The 23,137-nt window shown below is 44.5% G+C and overlaps 1 protein-coding gene across 1 annotated transcript; it reads left to right on the top strand.

The window, feature by feature from the left end:
* Positions 1-1,817: 1,817 nt before the first annotated feature.
* Positions 1,818-17,601, top strand: LOC139567530 (caspase recruitment domain-containing protein 14-like). The gene is made up of 20 exons (XM_071388862.1): positions 1,818-2,759; positions 6,774-6,911; positions 7,212-7,537; positions 8,132-8,290; positions 8,472-8,591; positions 8,743-8,868; positions 9,435-9,515; positions 9,613-9,726; positions 9,876-9,979; positions 10,716-10,774; positions 11,124-11,187; positions 11,584-11,791; positions 11,961-12,087; positions 12,886-13,120; positions 13,467-13,530; positions 13,770-13,875; positions 14,258-14,422; positions 14,668-14,786; positions 15,014-15,132; positions 15,356-17,601. Exons 1-20 carry the CDS (start codon positions 2,543-2,545, stop codon positions 15,561-15,563), a joined length of 2,859 nt encoding a protein of 952 aa, XP_071244963.1. The 5' UTR covers positions 1,818-2,542; the 3' UTR covers positions 15,564-17,601.
* The last annotated feature ends 5,536 nt before the right edge of the window (positions 17,602-23,137 follow it).

The following is a 23,137-nucleotide window of genomic DNA, read 5'->3' on the forward strand; positions in this document are numbered from 1 at the left end:
GTGTAAAAATCGTCTGTCCTCGGTTGCAACTGTAACAGTATAACTTTAGACCGTCCCCTCGCCCCGACACGGGCGCGAACCAGGGACCCTCTGCACACATCAACAACGGTCGCCCACGAAGCATCGTTACCCATCGCGCCACAAAGGCCGCGGCCCTTGCAGAGCAAGGGGAAACCCTACTTAAGTCTCAGAGCAAGTGACGTAACTGATTGAAATGCTAGTAGCGCGTACCCGCTAACTAGCTAGCCATTTCAGATCCGTTACACTCACCCCCCTTTCAACCTCCTCCTTTTCCGCAGCAACCAGTGATCCGGGTCAACAGCATCAATGTAACAGTATAACTTTAGACCGTCCCCTCGCCCCGACACGGGCGCGAACCAGGGACCCTCTGCACACATCAACAACGGTCGCCCACGAAGCATCGTTACCCATCGCGCCACAAAGGCCGCGGCCCTTGCAGAGCAAGGGGAAACCCTACTTAAGTCTCAGAGCAAGTGACGTAACTGATTGAAATGCTAGTAGCGCGTACCCGCTAACTAGCTAGCCATTTCAGATCCGTTACACAACAGTCACTACCAAGTTCCAAACTGCCTCTGGAAACAACATCAGGAAGCTTCATGAAATGGGTTTCCTTGGCCGAGCAGCAGTTTTTCATGGTTCGGGGCTAGGCCCCTTAGTTCCAGTGAAGGGAAATCTTAACGCTACAGCATACAATGACATTCTAAACGATTCTGTGCTTCCAACTTTGTGGCAACAGTTTGGGGAAGGCCCTTTCCTGTTTCAGCATGACAATGTCCACGTGCACAAAGCGAGGTCCATACAGAAATGGTTTGTCGAGATCGATGTGGAAAAACTTGACTGGCCTGCACATAGCCCTGACCTCAACCCCATCGAACACCGTTGGGATGTACCCAGGCCTAATTGAATAACATCAGTGCTCCACCTCACTATTGCTTTTGTAGCTGAATGGAAGCAAGTCCCTGCAGCAATGTTCCAACATCTAGTGGAAAGCCTTCCCAGAAGAGTGGAGGCTGTTATAGCAGTAAAGGGGTGACCAACTCAATATTAATGCCCATGATTTCGGAATGAGATGATCGACGAGCAGTAGTGTAAGTTCCAACCACAGCGTTTTTATATTCACTTTCCAAAGGAATAATGAATAACCCAATGGCCCTAGGAACAAGCTTCATGTTTTTTGTTTGTTTATTTTTTAGGCTATAGTCCATCAGTAATAATCCAAATTAGTTATTTTTTGATTGGTTGGTTAGTAATTTTGTACGATTAGTCGGTTTAGTTGTCCTCCTCGCCCATGCGCTGTCATTGGCGGGAGGAGCGCTGCTCGCACGAGTTGGGTAGTCATGGTGATTATACATAGGCTACACCTGCAACTCCAAAGAAATGGTAAATGGTTTTGTACATATTATGAGATGTCATTTTACGCTTTAAGTAGGCCTGTGTGTATTTTGCTTTAAATATATGCGTGTGAATTGTACTCAATTCCTGAAATCCCTCATGGTTATTCAATAATATCTCTGTGTATTCCTGTTTCTCAGTATTTCCTCCATGCATTTGCCAGTTTTGTAGCCAACTTGAATACATGCTATCGTGTACAGGCCAAAGTCAAATAAGATGTAGCCTACCCTTTGTATCTAGTGTTTTGTTATTATAGACAAACTTTGGCATAGTGTTAGTTTACTAGGCTACATGTGGTAATAACAGTCACATATGGTAACAACACAATACCAAACATGTATACAGGTGGTACATTTCCAGTGAATATCCCCTCTCTTGATCTATTGTTGATGTTGTCCCCCAAGATGAAATCTTGTCAGTTTGTTTAGTCACACGCAATATCTCACGGCACTGAAGAAGATACTATTTGACGAAACTTGGGTGAACTATGCGTCTTGCTAGAGATCCGGCATTTACAAAATGAGACTGGCGGCCCAAGGCGGGAGCTATAGAAATTGGCATGAATTAAAGAATGAATGAATGAATGTGAGGTTAATTCTGTAACTTTATGACAGTGGTTGTGAATCATAAAGATACAGAAGTATTCATTCATTCATGTGACGTGGCCCCATTCAACAAATATGTCTTCAGTAATAAAGAGCATGGAGGAAGGCAAGTAGCTTTGCGTTGTAGCTGCCGATATTGAATCAGTGCCATGTAGTGCAAACAAAAGGTACAATAGGTCTACATCAGTGAAGCACAGGAGGCAAGGCACAATATGATGTTTACTGTGAAGTGTACACATCTTCAGGTTATTGTGTGCATGCATGGGCTCGGCGTGGGCACTGATTCACTGGGGTGTATGTTTCTTGTCTTTCAGGTTATCTCCCACACACACCCTAGCATGCATTGACGCCTACACCAGCCGGGCGTGGAGTCCCTGTGTCTCTGACAGTTAGCTTTTTTCCCCAGCATATCGGACAGTGATAATACTAGGTGTGTGTGATTAAGTGTGTGTGTCTTCAGTGACTGCGTCTGCCTGCGACACTCACTCGAAGTGTGTCGCCTCACACACACGCCGGCACTCACCATGGCAGCGGAATGTGTTCCGGAGGGGCCCCCCGACCTTAAGGAGATGGGTGAGGAAGATGTGTGGGAGCTGATCAACGACAACCGTCATCGTATCTCCCTGGGTGTGAAACCATGTATGTTGATCCCCTACCTTCGCCAGGCCAGGGTCCTCACAGAGATGGATGAAGATGAGATCCTCTCCTGCCTCAAGCTCAACAACAGCTCCATGAGGACCAGTAAGACTTCTATTCTATTCGTTTCTATGATTTCCTATTGTATTACTTTAGATTTTCTTCTGTTGTATGCTTTCTGTGTTTTTTTTTCTATTCTGTTTAATTCTATTCCATTCTATCAGTGTTGATTTTTTTTTCACTTGGTTTTGTTGATACATTTCTTTGGAGGTGTAAGTAGAGCCAGAACGGCCCGTATGGGCAGGAGCCTATGTCCTGTTTCTGTAGCATGAGGGAGCCTGATGTACAAGTACACCCCCTGGGCAGGACACTAGTGGCACAGGGCCTTACCAGCAATCCATCTCCTTAATGCTGAGTCCCAAGCAGAGAGGCATCAGGTCCCATTTGTAGTCTTTGGTATGAATCGATCAGGAACCGACCATCCAACCTTGCAATCTCAAGGTGGACACTTTAACCACAAGGCCACTGTATAGGGTGTCCACCTACTATGCCCAGCTTTGGTGAGGAAATTTTACTTCCTTATGTTATAAAATACATTTTACCAAGACAAATATGATTATTTATGTTCTGAATTATTCTTTCTCTAACATGTCATTAGCATAATTTTTTTTTAGTTGGATTTCGTAACCTAATACATCCGTTAGTAAGCACCGAGCTCTGTTGACATAGCGGTGCAGGTTTGTAACAACCTTTGTTGATTTTACATTTTGCGGTCGTCATCTTCAAAGTTGTTTCCGCGGGTCGGAAAAAGTACAATTAGCATAACAACAAGCTGAATTAAATGTAAAAGGATTTGAAAATAAAAGTCTTTGTATACGCTCAGTGTTCCGTTGACATTTCACAAGGATACGCATGTTTTTTTTTTTAAATCTTCGTGAAAGGACAGTAATTTCGAATTAATATGAAAAGTGTATACAAAAATACTATAGTACATGTCATGTCTCAAAATCGATATCCATCTTATCTATTGTTTTATTTGCTGCAGATTTAAGGAGAAAGGTGACGAGTGAACCTGTCAGGTAGCCAGTACCCTTAATTCTTGCACAGAATCCAGTTTAGCTGACATGATGCAATTTTCCAGATTTTTGACCACTTTTTTTCTGGCCTCCATTGATTTAGTCATCCTAACTCTGGCCACCCTACAAGGAAAAAACTCCAATAACGTTTAAACGGATTGTGTATATGTTAGAGGTCGACCGATTAGGATTTTTCAACGACGATACCGATTATTGGATACCGATAGCCGATACCGATTAATCGGCCGATTTTTTATTTATTTGTAATAATGACAATTACAACAATACTGAATGAACACTTATTTTAACTTAATACAGTGGGGCAAAAAAGTATTTAGTCAGCCACCAATTGTGCAAGTTCTCCCACTTAAAAAGATGAGAGAGGCCTGTAATTTTCATCATAGGTACACTTCAACTATGACAGACAAAATGAGAAAAAAAATCCAGAAAATCACATTGTAGGATTTTTAATGAATTTATTTGCAAATGATGGTGGAAAATAAGTATTTGGTCAATAACAAAAGTTTATCTCAATACTTTGTTATATACCCTTTGTTGGCAATGACAGAGGTCAAATGTTTTCTGTAAGTCTTCACAAGGTTTTCACACACTGTTGCTGGTATTTTGTCCCATTCCTCCATGCAGATCTCCTCTAGAGCAGTGATGTTTTGGGGCTGTTGCTGGGCAACACGGACTTTCAACTCCCTCCAAAGATGTTCTATGGGGTTGAGATCTGGAGACTGGCTAGGCCACTCCAGGACCTTGAAATGCTTCTTACGAAGCCACTCCTTCGTTGCCCGGGCGGTGTGTTTGGGATCATTGTCATGCTGAAAGACCCAGCCACGTTTCATCTTCAATGCCCTTGCTGATGGAAGGAGGTTTTCACTCAAAATCTCACGATACATGGCCCCATTCATTCTGTCCTTTACACGGATCAGTCGTCCTGGTCCCTTTGCAGAAAAACAGCCCCAAAGCATGATGTTTCCACCCCCATGCTTCACAGTAGGTATGGTGTTCTTTGGATGCAACTCAGCATTCTTTGTCCTCCAAACACGACGAGTTTCGTTTTTACCAAAAAGTTATATTTTGGTTTCATCTGACCATATGACATTCTCCCAATCTTCTTCTGGATCATCCAAATGCTCTCTAGCAAACTTCAGACGGGCCTGGACATGTACTGGCTTAAGCAGGGGGACACGTCTGGCACTGCAGGATTTGAGTCCCTGGCGGCGTAGTGTGTTACTGATGGTAGGCTTTGTTACGTTGGTCCCAGCTCTCTGCAGGTCATTCACTAGGTCCCCCCATGTGGTTCTGGGATTTTCGCTCACCGTTCTTGTGATCATTTTGACCCCACGGGGTGAGATCTTGCCTGGAGCCCCAGATCGAGGGAGATTATCAGTGGTCTTGTATGTCTTCCATTTCCTAATAATTGCTCCCACAGTTGATTTCTTCAAACCAAGCTGCTTACCTGTTGCAGATTCAGTCTTCCTAGCCTGGTGCAGGTCTACAATTTTGTTTCTGGTGTCCTTTGACAGCTCTTTGGTCTTGGCCATAGTGGAGTTTGGAGTGTGACTGTTTGAGGTTGTGGACAGGTGTCTTTTATACTGATAACAAGTTCAAACAGGTGCCATTAATACAGGTAACGAGTGGAGGACAGAGGAGCCTCTTAAAGAAGAAGTTACAGGTCTGTGAGAGCCAGAAATCTTGCTTGTTTGTAGGTGACCAAATACTTATTTTCCACCATAATTTGCAAATAAATTCATAAAAAATCCTGCAATGTGATTTTCTGGATTTTTTTTCTCATTTTGTCTCTCATAGTTGAAGTGTACCTATGATGAAAATTACAGGCCTCTCTCATCTTTTTAAGTGGGAGAACTTGCACAATTGGTGGCTGACTAAATACTTTTTTGCTAACCTGGATTTCTTTTAGCTAAATATGCAGGTTTAAAAATATATACTTCTGTGTATTGATTTTAAGAAAGGCATTGATGTTTATGGTTAGGTACACGTTGGAGCAACGACAGTCCTTTTTCGCAAATGCGCACTGCATCGATTATATGCAACGCAGGACACACTAGATAAACTAGTAATATCATCAACCATGTGTAGGTGTAACTAGTGATTATGATTGATTGATTGATTGTTTTTTATAAGATAAGTTTAATGCTAGCTAGCAACTGACCTTGGCTTCTTACTGCATTCGTGTAACAGGCGGGCTCCTCGTGAGGCAGGTGGTTAGAGCGTTGGACTAGTTAACCGTAAGTTTGCAAGATTGAATTCCTGAGCTGACAAGGTAAAAATCTGTCGTTCTGCCCCTGAACAAGGCAGTTAACCCACCGTTCCTAGGCCGTCATTGAAAATAAGAATATGTTCTTAACTGACTTGCCTAGTTAAATAAAGGTGTAAAAAAAATCAAAGAATACCGATTTCCGATTATTATGAAAACTTGAAATCGGCCCTAATTAATCGGCCATTCCGATTAATCGGTCGACCTCTACTATATGTACCTTTCAGAGGGTGACTGGGCAAGACAACAGATTTGGTACAAACAGGTGCACTGGTTTGTGTTAAGAACTGCACCCCGCTGGGTTTTTCACGTTCAACAGTTCCCTGTGTGTATCAAGAATGGTCCACCACCCAAATGACATCCAGCCAACTTGACACAACTGTGGGAAGCATTGGAGTCAACATGGGCCAGCATCCCTGTCGAACGCTTTTGACACCTCAATTTGTCAGGGCATGGACTCTAGAAGACAAAAAGAGGGTACAACTCAATATTAGGTGTTCCTAATGTTTTGTACACTCAGTGTATATCTACGCACTTGAGCATGTCTTATAACTGGTAATGAAAATTAGTTATGCGATTCATAAATGTTTATAACTCAACATGTCCATATTTTAATATTGTCTGTCCCCTATAAAACTACTAAATTAATAAGGAAATACAACAGTCAATTTTTATGAATAAGTCCATAAAACAGTCCATCTTCGTGTTTGATTTATGTTGTGCACTTTGTCCTATTTAACCCTTTGTCTTCTTTAGGTCACATGCTGGACCTGCTGCGTATCCAGGGGAGGAACGGTGCAATGGCCCTGCTGGAGAGCCTGATGATCCACTACCCCGCCCTCTACACCCAGGTCACAGGCCGCAAGCCCAGCACCGAGCCCTCTGGCTTCAGTGGTGAGTAGCACGCAACACATGACCTGTTTCCCATATGGCTCATTTAGGCCATGTGTTAAGGAGAGGGGCGGGTTACCTTGTGTGAAGAATGATGGCTCTTTTTTAATTTGTCCTGTCTGCTTGAAAACCAGTACAATGTGTTCATTCTATTCATCAGTAAACCGTATTCTAAATTTAAAGTATTCATATAATCCCCATTGGAGTAAATCATATTTGGTGGGAAATTATACATAGTCCAATCAGTTGTCCTGGGTTAGCAGAAGGCTGTAGTGTGTCCATCCTAATCTGATTTCCTCCCAGGCCTGATTAAGTACTCGGACTTGACGGAGTACCTGGTCAAAGCCTTGACAGGGATGCAGAAGGAGCTGAAGGAAGCTCGGCAGGAGGCCAGTCAGCTGGGGTCACGTTGCACCTCCCTGGAGGCGCAGCTAGGTCAGACTCTGGAGCGGCAGGAGGAGTCTCGCCGTCTTAAGGCCGACCACGGCCGCATGAGGAAGCACTTGGCTGCCGCGCACCACGACATCTTGAAGCTGAAGGACGAGAAGTGTGGCCTGTATGCGCGGTACACGGCCGCCATCGAGGAGAGGTCGGCCGCCAACATCCACTGTAGCGACCTCAAACTGCAGGTCAGGGTAAAAGGGTTAGCCCTGTGATATTACGTAGTGGTGATGACTGCACTGCGTTACATGAAGTGATAAATTACGGTATTTACAGGGTTGACCAAAAGTATGGTAAAGTTGATTGAATTAATAACAGCATTATTTTGGTGTAGAAACGTGTTAAAGCTCCTTCGGCATCCCTGTCCACATTGTACATTTTGTTGTATTTGTCTGTTACTCAAAATACATTCAATTCAAAAAGCTGGAATCCTTAATGGTGAAAGAGCCACGTCCGTTTGCGATATTACAACAACAAAGAAGTTACTGCAAACAACAAACAACGTTTTTCCCCCCCTCTGACATCATTGCATATGTACCACACTTTTTAAAAATTTATTACACGATGCTCCCCAGCTCTGTTTCGTCAACAAAACAATAACAACAGCCATGGGGCGGACAGTGGCGCTGTTTCCCCTACTGCGGATTCCATCTTTAAGAGATACATTTCATTCACTGTAAGAAACAACAAGGGACAACAGAAAACATGTTGAAGCAACTGTGGTCAAATACTGCGGTCACAGTATTTGTGACAGTAGTCTTCTGTTTTTCTATGATGGGCAGGTATATCAGCTTCAGTTTGAGCTGCGCAAAGCCCAGACAGAGACGGACATTGAGAGGCAGCGCTTGCCCAAGTGCCCCAACCCCAGCGAGACGCAACAACTGCAGGACGAGATTAGCGCTCTGCGCAGGCAGCTACTGGTGGCCGAGAAATTCACCCCGGTGAGTGAGGACAAGCTCAGACTTGTACAAAGAAACTAGAATTTCTCAGACACACTGTGGTTCTGACAATTATCACTTCCTCTTGTCTTTCTGTTTCTCTCACTATCCCTCTACCCTTTGTTTTTCTCAAATGTTCTATCCCCCATTCTCTGTATCCCTACACCTCCCTCTCTCTCTCCAGGCGCGTGATGATATCCTGGCCCAAAACCTGGTTGAGGCGAGGGATGGCCATATGGAGCTTGCTGAGCAGCTCAGGTGCTACAGAGAGGAGAATGAGCAGCTGACCCGCGAGAGGCGGGAGGTGTGTGTGTCCAGGAGATTGTGAACGACCCTTTTGAGTTGGTCATTTTATTCAACAGCAAATATCTGCGGAATGGCAATATGCTTTGTGTTGCACAGTACATTTTAGAGTGTCCAAACTCTAAACACTGCGTGGGTGTGTTTGCTCTTAGATGGTGGAACATAAGGAGTGTCTGGCGCTGCAGGTTCAGAAGTTGTCTCTGGACTGTGAGATGTACAAGCAGAAGGGTACTGTCAAACAGAGCCAACTGAGGGAGCTACAGGCAGAGAGAGACTACGTGAGGAGCTATTACCTTATGGCATCATTACTCATCCTGAAATCAATTATTGGAATGCCATACCTGTCTGTGTGTCCGCCTGCCTGTCAGTCTGTCTGCCTATATCCACCTATTTGCATACTGACCTGCCTGCATGTCTGTCTTTGCTTGTCACTCCACATACACTGAGCGTACAAAACATTAGGAACACCTGCTCTTTCCATGACATACACTGAGCAAGTGAATCCATTTAAAAGCTATCCCTTGTTGAGGTCACTTGTTAACCGGTCTCCTCCCCTTCATCTACACTGATTAAAGTGGATTTAAAGAAGGTTTTTGACGCCTTGAGACAACGGAGACATGCGTGTGTGTGCCATTCGGAGGGTGAATGGGAAAGACAAAAGATTTCAGTGCCTTTGAACAGAGTATGGTAGTAGGTGCCAGGAGCAAAGGTTTGTGTCAAGAACTGCAACACTGCTGGGGGGTTGCAACTCAATATCAGGAAGGTGTCCTTAATGTTTTGAACACTCATTGTATGCATGTCTGTCTTATTGCCGCCCTATCTGTCTGTCTGTCCATCCCTCCAGGCGTGCCTGTCCAGGGGCAAGGCCCAGGCCCAGATATCCAGGAGCCTGGCTGAGAAGGACACGCTGCGCAGCGCACACACTGTATACATACGCACACACAAATCCACATTGTATACACACATTAACATACAGAGCAGATTCTAAATGAGATACTAACGACTAACGTGTCTGTCTCCAGGAATGGAAGTTTAGCTGGGAGAGCCAGGGCTCCAGCAGTGACAGCCTCCCCTCCAGCCCCTCACCTCGTCCCCGCCTCCGCCGCATGCATGCAATTTGCCCCGATTCCATGAAGGTGTGTGTGCATGCAGGACACAGGATTTGCATGCAGGATTTAAATCAGTCATGTCAGCTGATCATTAAAGACAAATCAGACAGCTGATTTGTCTTTAATGATTTGCATCATAAACTTGACTTCTGGTAATTGTGTTTGTCTGTGTGTAGAGTAACGATATCACTCCAAGTAGTGTCCCGTCCCAAAACGTGGAGCCTCCATGCCCAGACTCACTGCGGAGACAAGAAAAGACCCTATGGTACAATCGAGACAGGTAAGGTGTGTGTGTTTTAGACTCTGTATATGTTTAAGACACAGTCTGACTCCTCATTCAGAACCAGTTGGACACTTACACACTAGTACAGTTGGCATGCTTCCTTCTATATTCTGAGTGATGTCCAAAGTCCGCTTTTTGACCAGGAAGGCCATGTGTTTACTCTGTGTTGCCGGGAAGAGCTTAATTTCAAGGCTTTTTCCCCCCCAGCGTCCTTAGCCCTTCTTTCTGTTCTAGTAAGATGAGATCATTTCATTATAAAAGGTAGATTTGATCTTCCTATAAACTATGTGGGGTCTCTGTCTGTGTCCCAAATGGCATTCTATTCCCTATATAGTACAGTAGTTTTGACCAGAGCCAAATGGGTCCTGGTCAAAAGTAGTGCACTGTATAGGGATTAGGATGCCATTGGAAACGCACCCTTTGTGGTCATATTTGATCGAGGATTCAGGTGTTATTTTTGGAACTAATTATAGGTTGTTTTCACAGATGAACGGCTGCCCGTGTTCGTGTTTGTTGTCGTAGTTTTGTGTTTACAGTGAAGACAGTCTGTCCAAGTGCCATGATGGCAATTCTGGATTTCTGCAGTCCAACTCACCCAACCAGTTTATATGTCGCAGCATACATGATACCTAGAGAGGGAGGGAAGGAGAGGTTCGAGAGGTTCGAGAGAGAGAGAGAAAATAAGAACACCGCATTTTTGGAAACAAGTGTTATTCCCTCTTCTTGTCCCTAGCTCGGAGACGGCTGAATGTGACGTCTTACTTGACAATGACTTTGTGTTCATCCCCGGTGGTACGTAACTGAATGAACTCTAACCTTTAACAACCTCTCACCTTACTGGGACTTAACAGCTTCTGTGTGTGTGTGCGTGTGCACTTTCAAGTGTGTTTGTGTGTGTGCATTTGTGTGCTTACATACACGGGTATAAGCGTGTGCGTGCGTGTTTGTCTTTGAGGGGAACACCCAGATGAGACTTCCTGAAAACAAATGGATATGTTTTTGTTGGCCACTTACCGAGCCGAAATTAGCCTTGGGTGAAGTTTGGATCCTGGCCTGGTAGGCTAGGTAACACATTAACTGTCGGGCGTTCTCTCTGTGTACACATTCTTGAACAGTCTCTTTTGTTTTATTCGATTTACAGGCAATGAGGTTGAGCAATCTGTTATGTCACCCACACCTTCCTGCCAAAGCAACAACAGTGATGGGTGAGGAACTTGAATTTACCTTGATAGTACTGAAATCTATGGGATGTGCTCACTCACATTCCCTACCTTGAATTGTTGCTGATGAGTGGAGGAAAGGCTGAAGCAAGCATAAGTACAGAGGAAGAAAGCCATTTAGCCTATATATTGCAAGAAGATGGTATTATGATGATGACACATGAAAATGATTTGCTCCTATAGGGCGCCATTACCAAACTCAAAGTACCTTACGTACATCGTATGCATTTAATAATCATCTTGGTTAACACGAAACTAAAATCAGACGCATTTTGGTCAGATGCTCGATTGTTTATGAACTTTCCGTAGTCTGTCCAGGATAGATTAATGTGACAATGAAATACGCTCAGCTCCTCTCCATCTCAACCCATGTCTCTTCAGGGCATCAGCACCCCCGTTCCTGCTGCGCTCCCGGCCCCGGGCCATGCGCATCACGGGCCGAGTCCTGACCATCTCCTTCCAGGGGGAGGCGCTGCTGAGCCAGCTGCAGGTGGTGGGGGGTAACAAGACGGGCGTGTTCGTCCACCAGGTCACTGAGGGCTCCGCCGCCAACACAGTGGGCATTAGTTCGGGGGCACAAATACTGGAGGTGTGTGTGTGTGTTTGTATCTGTGTCTCCACAACTCCAGTCTCCTATCTAGCACGCACCTGACAGATCGATTCATGGCAGCCATTTTGTGTCATAACTCTCCGCTCTTCTTTATAGTTTCTGTGAATGCACTATAATTCTAATGGGTGTTTGTGCTACTGGGTTCCAGGTGAAGTATGAGCAGGCTCAGGAGGCTCTAAGGATGGTTCTGGAGGACTCCACCCTGGAAGAAGCCATGTGGGCTCTGGGGCAGGTCCAAGGCTTCTGCCACCTCTCCCTGAGGCCCAACCAAGATGGTGAGACCCTGGCCCTGTTAAAATTATATGAATATGTTATCATTACGTTCAAATACAGTCTGGTTCAAATAATTTATACGTCATCACATTCAAATACCCTGCCCAGTGCAAATACTTGTAAAATGCATCCTTTCTTTCTCCCTTGCTTGACGTTATCCTTCTGATGTGACAGAATTGTATAAGCAAGGAGGTTCTTCAAAATGTTAACGTGACTTTAATGGAGTGTCAAATCGCCCAGATCAGGCACTAGAGAGAGAAAAATGTGTTCTTAGCTGATTAGAAAAAATGTTGTTTGACTAGTGTGTGTCTCTGGATCTCGTCACAGAAGTGCCTCATTCTCATGATTTAGGTTGAAAGTCGAGGGTTATCCGTTTCGTGTTTCATAGGTATTTAGGTTGACTGTTTGTTTTGAGGTAACATCGCAACATAGGGGTGAAAAACAGAGTGACATGCTGGGGACACTTAACCCATGACAACTTCAAAGTAGTCCATTTCAGCACCTGGCTAACAACAACAAAGAGTACTCTCTTTTTTACTCACTGGAAAGCTATTGGCATGCTACGATAGCGTTGCATAAGTCCCGTTCTCTGTGTAATGTGTATCACTAAGAATAATCACATGAAACAGGTGAAGTTATGCTTCCACTTGATACTTCATAAATATGCTATTTTAATGTTTCTGCATTCATGTTGGTTGGTCGTGCGTGTGTATATATCACACCTGTAACATTGGTGCCGTGACCCAAATCTGTCACAGTCATAATCCTCTATGGTTCCTCCCCTTTTCTCTCTCTCTCAGCCTATGAGAAGCTCCTGCTGCAGAGTGGCGAGGCCATGTCAGGTGACTCCTTCTACGTGCGCGTCAACATGTCGTTACCCGGGGGCTCGCAGGACACTCTGAACGTTTCCTGTAACGACATCCTCCACGTCACATGCACCCTCCCAGCGGGCGCTGACCGCTCCTGGAGGGCCAGCCACGTCCACCCTTGCCAACTGCTGGACCTCAAGACGGGCAACTTGCCCAACTACTACAGGTAGTAGGCCCAGTACCCACCGTGGGGGATTGGATTGTTGACATGGAATATTTCTAGCCCAGCCTGGTTCCAGATCTGTTTGTGCATTCTTACCAACTCCTATGAGCACTATAGTACAGACAGATCTGGGACTAGGCTATATCTTTCCCCCTTGGAGAACTAACATCTACTACATCTAATCTATGTTTGATACAATGACGTATTGATAAGAATTACTGTAGGATTTGAATTGGCCAATACATAAATGACATACTGATCAGAATTACTGTAGGATTTGAATTGGCCAATACATAAATGACATACTGTATAGATTATATTTGTGAAGATGTGTTCATTGTCATTGCAGAGCCCAACGCCTGCTGATCAGAGCTATTGAGGACATGAGCATTCAACCCATGGCACTTAGAAAGGTAACATCATTCACTAGTTTCATAGTTTGCAGAACTACTCTGACCAGAATCCAACTTGCTTTATGGTTCTGAGTTACAGTCAAGTGACACTCCTTTCCCGCGAACGTGTTCCAAAAATGTTTGTTTTTGACTAGAATGTGTTAACCGAATATTCATGAAGAAAATGTTGTGGTCATGTGAATATCCCTCCGAACCGCTGTCAAACGTTCGGGTTAACACGTTGTTGGCTGAGTCCTCAGGCCCGGGACAAGCAGAAGACTGTGAGGATCGTCAGTACGGGGAGACAGGGGAGGAATCCTCTGTGGGTCTGTGTAGAAGACAGCAAGGACAAGAGCACTGGGCCAGGTATATATCAGATACAGTCAAAGCTGGATAGGAAGTCATTTTTGTACACAAGAATATACAAAACATAACAGAGCCAGAACCATAGAGGCCATATCATAAGACTATCCTCAATGTTGGAGCCAAACACTCCATTGAAATGTCAACATGGCACCCATTGAAGTCCTGCATCAAACCATGTTTGCTAAACTGTGGATAAACATTGCTAAAGCAGGTTGGATTAACTCCAGCCCTATGATATTACCATACCTATTAGGGCTGGGACGATACGGGTATCGCGGCAAGTATTGTGTTACTGGTATCGTCACAGCTCATATACCTGTAATAATGTCGCCTTGGTTATTGACCTGAACCCGGTGTGTCCTAATATTGTCCTCTGCTCTAGGGGATGCCTCTGCGCCCAGAGGCTGTTTGTCCCTCATGCCCTACACCCTGGTCACGGCCCACTACCCACCCGTCTGTCGTCCGGTCCTCCTGCTACCCACAATCCTCGGCCGTGTCCTGAATCAGAAGCTGGCCAAGTGGCAGGGCTTTCAGTTGTGTGAGCCAGGTTAGGGAGGAGCTCTCTTTTTGTCTTTTTCTGATGTTCTCTCTCCTCTCTCTTTTCTTTCTTTCATCCATCACCTGCCCGATGCCCAGAGCGGAATTCCAATGAGATGATCTAATATTTGCACTGTAGCGGAAGGTGATGTTAATGAAGATGCAAATGTTTGTTTTCCTCACACCTGCTGTCTCACCTTATCCTATACCCATCTCTCCCCCTCTCTCTCCCTCCCTCCCTCCCCCTATCCCCAGAGTTATTGAGTTCCAGCGAGCACGCTGCCAGGCTGCAGAGGTCTGAGGTGCTGGAGGAGTGTGAACAGGGGGGTCAGCGGTGTTACACCCTGCAGAGTGTTGAGAGGGTCATGAAGCAGGTGGGATAGTCGAAATGACAACACCGTATTTGACATACTGATATTAGAAGAAAAAAAGGATGGTTTATGACTTACTTGAACCGTTTTCCACAAACGTCACAAAAAGTACCGATAATACCTCCCTTATTTTCAGTGGTCCTGTTATTTGATGTACCCTGTGTTCCAGAAGAATCTTTGCAGCTGCAGTATTGACCGTACCGAAACTCCTCTCCTGTCTCTACTCTCAGGGTACCCACTGTGTGCTGCCTCTAGGTCTGGACTGTGTACGCCGCCTCCACAGGGCAGAGATCTTCCCCATCATCATCTTCATCGCCCAGTCCAAGTCCAGAGCAGCACGCAAACTCAAGTAGGCCACTGTGTGACTTTTGATACGAAATATGAATGGTAGCAATATTGTTCCATTGCCCCTCCTACATGGTGTGTCTTTGTGTTTATTTCTCTTGTTCTCTCTCCCTCCATCTCGACCTTCTACCCTATTTGTCTTTATCTTCGCTCTCTCTCTATCGCTCTATTCATTCATCGCTCTTGTTCCCCCCCCCCCCCCCCTGCCTCCTCCCCCTCTCGCCCAGGTCTAAGGTGCAGAGTCAGGGCTGGTCCGAGGAGCAGCTGCTGGAGTGTTCTCGCAGCGAGGAGTCCCTGCTGGACAAGCTGCCCTGCCTCTACCGCATCGTCAGCCCTGACTCGTGGGATGACAAAACCACCCTGCTCACCACCCTGCACTCCATCATCTTGGAGGAGCAGAAGAAGATTGTGTGGGTGGAGCCTGATTTGTGGTGATTTTAAGGCATCAGAAGCATCAATGTGAAGTTTGTTGATGAGGTACTCGTGGCCAAATTGGATGTCTTTGAATTCCATATTTGTAAAATAAGTTATTTGGAATATTTGTAAATGGATAAAACGGAGAAGAGTTCCAATAGGCATTACATACCTGAGCATTATGGGACAAGGGAAATGGATTGTGTATGCATGTGTACCTATGATAGCTACCTATACATATGAATTCTGTAATCAAGGTAGTAGTATGAGTATGAAGGTAGCATGATGAGATGTACCAGCACTTTGGTTTAACTTCATTAAGTTCTTGTTTTATCCAACCTATATTTACTTGTATTGTTTTTGGGAATAGTTTTTCAATTATCTTTATCATAAAGATATGATAGTGTTATATACTGTGTATTGTATTATATACAGGATTTCAACAAACCTGTGAAACCATAGTCGTACCCAAGTCACACCATAAATGTAATGTAGGAATTCTAGTCAGACTATGTTGACTAACTGTCAGACAGTTTTAAAGTTTCCATACAATGAGGGATTTAATGACCTATTCTGAAGTGTGCAACTCAAAGTAGGGTTAAAGTCTAATGATATTAGGCATTATATGGATTTAGGTTGGAACTTGTTTTTAAAGCAGTGGTATTCAAAGTCTGGGTTCAGGACCCCTATTGGGGTCGCGGGGGAACTACAGTCGCCAAAATAAAATGTAGAATAAAATATAAAAATGAAGAGTACAGATTATTTTATTCGACAATATACAAAGGTTTTTGAGAAAGATCATTTGAAAAATGTCATTGAGTAAATGTATTTATTGATTTATTTTCGTTTTGATAAAGAGATTTAATAAATTGACGGTTATTTGATTTACAGATTTGAAGGACAAATGGGGTCCTCAGAAATGTTTTGAATACCACTTTTTTTAAAGGGTGACAAAAAAAGTAACTGATATTACATGATATGATAACTCGTATTTTACGATATATAAGATGACTGTACACAGAGCTCAGGTATCATTGACCCTTAGTCACTCACTCTAGGAATGAGAACAAAGCTCAACTTCCTGTGCAACGGATTTATGTCCAACCCCTCCCTCTCTCTTCCACCTACATCCTCTCTTTATGATCTTTCCCTGCCCTCCTAAATAACCACCAGGTGCAGTATTAGGCACTGTCCCTGAGCCAGCTGTCTAAAACCTGCTTATTGTGTTATGAGATGTATATACATGTGTTATGTCAGCTGTGCCATCATTTCTGGTACGAATGTCTATGATAATTGTCATCGTAGATGTAGGCTATGGGAATTAACAGATGCTGGTGGATTAGAGATAAGGAAATACTTTTTTTATTTTGTGTAATTAAATATTTTTAAGATGTGTTTGTCTTGCAATCCGATTGTTGCAAAATGTGTTTACAGGTGCATGACAATCTTTTGGACACTGAAAGGAAATACTACTATAAAATATGTAATTATTTTGTAACTAAATACATTTTATCATATTCCTTTCGTATTTGCACATTTATGTCAAAGCAAAGTCCTCAAGAAGAATATATGGTTTGGTTTCTTCCAAATGCCATTAATTTTGTTAACACTTAATTAGCATTTAAGCTTGAAGTGTGTGTGTATGCAGGTACATTTTAACGGTTGATGCTCCAATGTAACCAGCAGAGGGGGCAAGATTAAAAGGTGAACGTAGGCAACCCGCAACATTTATGTTTCTCCCCAATTTGTCTAACATACTGTATTTTGTAAATAATGTTATAGCCTATTACTTATCCAACGCTTATGTAAATCAACAATTACGCGTAACGTAGGAGCGTAGATAATTAGCGTCTTTAGGAATTGTTGACAACGTTACAACCCGTGTCTGAAAACACAGGTAAGTTAACAAGAAAATTACTGTACCGTTATTTTAAACTAGGTCATAGCAATAGACACCAACAACATGGACGTTCATAGCAAGATTTGTATCGACATACTTTGAGTTTGGCTGAATAAAGTGTCTACAGTAGTATTTGCAATGCAAATACTTCCTAATAGGTTTTATTTGGGGTGTCTTTGATTTGCCAAAATATCTATAGAGCAATGATGAAACAGAATGGAACAAGTTATATTTTTACAGACCTTTGGCTGCATTTAGACAGGCAGCCAAATTCTGATCTTTTTTTTCACTAATTGGTCTTTTGACCAATCAGATCAGCTATGAAAAAAATCTGATGCTGAAAGATCTGATGTGATTGGCCAAAAGACCAGTTAGTGAAAAATGATCCGAACTGGGCTGCCTGTCTAAATGCAGCCTTTGAGGCCTACCGTTCACTCTTTCTCTCAAGGTGGGAGAGTGTGTAGGATCTTAATTAGATCACCCTGTTGCAGGAGAACCATCATGCAATGCAGGAAATGTAAAACTTGTATTTGAGGTTTAAAAAGTTTGTAATCTCCAGTAAGAAATGTCAGACTTGTTCTTCCCTTACGAAAAATGTAGAAACCCCTACAAAAATGTACATAAATTATTATCCACATAATAATCATTTCGCTGCAGGATAATTTTCCTGCTGTAGAAAACTCTCAAATTAAGCTCTGACACCTGCAGCATAAAATTGGAAATTCATTTTTCTACCAAAATATATTAGATGTGTGCTAAATGACTTTATAATGATATAAAATAGTCAATTAAAGTATTTTACAATTAACAGACCTCATGACCACAACCTCTGGTGTATCACTCACATTTTATGGCGTTTCTCACAATATAAACATGTGATATGACATCATACTCTTAACTTTGGAGTTGGGAATTATGAGTTTTCACCACTTTCAAATTTTGCCTCAAATTAAAACTCAACTGTCAAATGTTGGTTTGGGTTTCGGGTGCATTGACTGCATTCCTGCCTATAAATGTCAACGGCCACACGGGGGAGACAGAAAGAAATTAATAACAGTTTGTGGGAGTGGTTGAAAGAGAAAAAAAGATGGTGAGAGAGGGAAGAAGGAAGATTAAGAGTGAGTGGGAAATAGATTTGGGGATTTCAGCACAATGTGAAAACAGCACGTCTTTCCTATCTGACGTGCATGTGGCAGACTGGGCAGTCGTTTCTCTGGCCGTATGTCAGAGTTGACTTCTCTGATATCCGTCTACTGGCAGGAAAACAGAAGACTGAATCAACGTCCTCCTTTAGCTCTTGTGGTGGTTATTGACTTGGCTGTTTATCTGTGAAGACTTCCACTGAATCAAATTCCCCACTGGAAGACGGTTTTGGCTCCACCGGGGTCCAAAATCCCCTCCGGTTGCCGAGAAACCACTCCAGTGATTTGTGTGATGTCAGAGTTTGTTAAAGACAGTGACATGCCTGCACTGTGAACGCAGCCAAGACCCTGCTATGGAGGGGAGAGGAGGAGGAGGGGTTTGGCCACAGCCCACACACCCTATCCCCCACGCCTCTCACACACACACTGTCTCCCTCGCTCACACATACACATACACACACCATGCCTCACACACAGACACACACACATACTGTCTTCCCCCCCAACACCCCTGCACCATAGGGCTACTTTAACATGCTTTGATTGTTTTCTGTCTCCACGCTAGCTTGGGAACTGGGCTGGGTTTCAGCATTGAAGATTAAAGCGATGAAGAACGGGTTTGGCAGGGAAAACTATGGTGGAGGATCAGGATTTGATGTTTAATTGATCGAGTTTGGATGTCGGAGCTGCAGGCATGTCACTTGCAATCACTCCAGATTTATTTCAGTGTGTCTGCACGCTCCCCCGTGCCTCATGTGCCTTTTCTATACTGGTTTCCTCTCATTTAGCAGTGCAGTCTATCAAAGTAAGTAGTTTCACAGCCAAGCATTGCATATTTTTGAACAAGGGAGGGAAACCGTGGCTCTAATTGAAAACAACAGCCCACTCATAACTCTGAACTCAAACTTTAAAATGTGCTCTTCACTTCAGTCATTACAAACCGAAACGCATCGAAAACAAACACTCTCTCATTTCAACTCTTGCCTTTCGTTTCCTTTGGTACTGTGCCATGGCTCCTGCTGCTATGTGCTGTACAAGAAATTAATGCTTGATCTTTCGCTCTCTCTCTCTCTCTCTCTCTCTCTCTCTCTCTCTCTCTCTCTCTCTCTGCTTCTCTCTCTCTCTCTCTGCTTCTCTCTCGCTCTCTCTCTACTTCTCTCTCTCGCTCTCTCTGCTTCTCTCTTTCTGTCTCTCTCTGTTTCTCGTTCTCTCTTCCTTGCTTAGTGCTGACCCACTGCTGACCTGGCATGGTGTGAAGCAAGTGACCGAGGAGTGGCAGCTCCCTCGTGTGAATCTGTCCAGAAATATGTCATACACACATTTATTCTCTCTCTCTCTCTCTCTCTCTCTCTCTCTCACTCACACACACACACACACACACACACACACACACACACACACACACACACACACACACACACACACACACACACACACACACACACACACACACACACACACACACACACAAAAACCAGCATGGAGCTAGCCCTCATGTTCTGCCCCATCAATATTTTCTGTACACACAGTTAGAAATAGAATTGGTGGTGATTTTTAAAATCCATTACAGCTCAGACCATTGCACTGCTCCAGCAAGATCTTATCATTTGTAGCCACCGATTTCCATGGGGCACACTTTTGGTTCACTGTGCACACCTGTAGTAGGTTACAATAAATAGTACAGTCTCTCTCTTTCTGTCTCTCCCTCTACCTCTCTCACCCTCTGTTTCTCTGTCCCTCCCTCTCTCTCTGTATCTCACCCTCTCCCTGTGTTTCTCCAAGTGAATACCGAGGGTGCAGTGAGGCCGGTGGCAGTGTGTGAAGCACCATTGTGTGAGGGGTCGAGGAGAGTCAGGGTCAGAGAACTCACGGGACGGAGCGGCCATCCACAGAGCAGTCAGCCAACACACAGAGAGGGAGGGAGAGAGATAGAGAGAGAGAGAGAGACTGAAAGAGAGAGAGAGACTGAAAGAGAGCGGAGTGAAGTAACAGAAAGAGCGCAATTGGGGAAGAGAAAGAGGAGGGATAGATAGAATGGGGTAGAGAGAGAGACAGAAATAATGAGAAAGAGAAAGAAAGGGGGATTTAGGGGCTTCCATAGGCTGTGTAGGAGGACTAAAGGGCGTTGTGATAACAGAAACAGACGGATGACAAAGAGAAGTAGTTGGTCAGCAGAGCGAACCAGCTTGGTCTGCAGAGTTCGCCAGGTGGACTAGTAAGGCCCAGGCAGTCAGTCTCACTATTATCCTTTTCTCACTGCTGAGCCAAGCTGAACTGGTCTTGCCTGGTTACTCATCCACTTTAGTGGCTGTTTATATTTGTCCTATTTCACACATGTACAATTGTGTATGAATACAAATGTGAATTGGAAATGTGTTTATCCCACTCTCCCTGAGACACCCTGGGAGAGTGGGGTCACAGCCAGGGTCAGCCATTATTAACGGGAGACCCTGGAGCAATTAAGGTTAAGTGCCTTGCTCAAGGGCACCGATGGATCGTTCACCTTGGGGATTCAAACTAGCGACCTTTCGGTTGCTATCCCAATACCCTCAGCACTAGGCTACCTGCCGCCCTGTAAAGCTGTTGGAAGTATGCTGGTACAGGGTGAGCATACTATCCCAGCGCCAGCAGTCTGTGGTCGGGGTCGGCACGTTAGAGCGAAAATGGTATATGAGTGGACAGGTCCCAGTCACCATGGAGATAGATACTCTGACCAGCACGGTCCTTGTGGCTCTACGATGACCATGTATTAGCTGACCTGCTGAGCACTGCTGAGACCCTGAGAGAAAATACCAATACCTTTTAATTATGACATAATTTCCTCTCAAGCAATCCCTGGATAGCGATGAGCTTCGGTCTCTTGATACTGCTTCTTTTGGTGTCTATTACTTAGGTCGGTCACAGTGTTTGGGATATTTGGTTATGCAATTGATTGCAATTGATGTAAATGTATGTAGATTATTCAAATGAGTCTAAATTGCCTCCTTAAATTGCTTTCAGTGGTATTTGTTTCATGCGTGGTTGTTACATGAAAGAAAACGTTATTTTGAAAGAAAGAGTATTGGTCAGCCTATCCTTGAAGAAGTGTGTGTGTGTGTGTGTGTGTGTGTGTGTGTGTGTGTGTGTGTGTGTGTGTGTGTGTGTGTGTGTGTGTGTGTGTGTGTGTGTGTGTGTGTGTGTGTGTGTGTGTGTGTGTGTGTGTGTGTGTGTGTGTGTGTGTGTGTGTGTGTGTGTGTGTGTGTGTGCACGTGTTGACTTGAGGGGAGCCTTCATCCCTTGGTTGATCTGTGCTCCATCTGACACGGAGCAAGGGGGGATTCTGAATATCTGCCCACAGCTAACTGACCTCCCTCCCACCACACACACACACACACACACACACACACACACACACACACACACACACACACACACACACACACACACACACACACACACACACACACACACACACACACACACACACACACACACACACACACACACACACACACACACGCACACACATAGGCACACGCACTCACAGACACACCCAGACACACACACATCCCTCCTCCTCAGGTTACCACCACAGCCCACCCCCTTCTCCAGCAGTCTGAATTGGATGTCAGAGGGAATTAGATGGAAGACAATTTGATTTCTCTGTCTACCCTGCTGCCTTCTTTCCTCTCCTCCACGGAGATGGAGAGCGAGAGAGAGGCAGGCAGGCAGGCATCGGTGTCAGCCGAGGAGTTGATGCTCGCAGACAGCAGACAGTTACTGAGAGAGAGAGAGAGAGAGAGAGAGGAGACAGACAGAAAGAGAAGTAGGAAGCAGCCCATCCAGTCATTTAATAGTCCTCCCACTCTGAGTCCAAATGGAGAGATTGACACGTGCTAGCAGGAGCTTTAATAGCCATTGTAATGGTCCGCAGTGCAGGTGGGCGGAGAGACCAGGCCTGAACCATCTTACCCACCCAAAGTAACTCAATTCTCCCACTCACACCCATTTTAGAAACCCTTTAGGAAATGGCAGGAGTGTCGAGTTAGTTACCTTCCAATTCCATGTTGCTGGTGCTCTTAACCACTCTAGGAAAGTGAACACATTGACTGGGTCCCAAATGGCACCCTACTCCCTATACAGTGCACTAGCTTTGACCAGGGCCCATAGAACATTAAACAGGGAATAGGGTACCATTTGAGACACAGAATAGATTTCCTACACACCACTGAGGAGGAGGCAGGGGAGGGGGATTAGGGTGAGAGTGGCCACTCTGTGGTAATGTGTTGGGGGGTTTGGAGGGTTGGGGGTTGGAGTCCCTGGTGGGTTGTGGGAGAAAAGCTGTGGTAAGGCAGGTGGTAGTGGGGCTGGATGGAGCCTTCTAGGACTAGGATAAGGGGAGTAAAATTGTTAGCCTCGATTAGCAATGCCAACCAAATACCTCCCACACACACTGGAAACAAGGTTCTCCGGTTATTTGAGTATTTATACAGCAGTGTGGTGACTGTTGAGTTGTTGCACTTGTATTTCACCATAGCTTCGAGTTGCCAGATTCCAGCAGTGCGCTGCAGATC

The sequence above is a fragment of the Salvelinus alpinus genome, chromosome 2, assembly GCF_045679555.1.
Source record: "Salvelinus alpinus chromosome 2, SLU_Salpinus.1, whole genome shotgun sequence".
Lineage (NCBI taxonomy): Eukaryota > Metazoa > Chordata > Actinopteri > Salmoniformes > Salmonidae > Salvelinus > Salvelinus alpinus.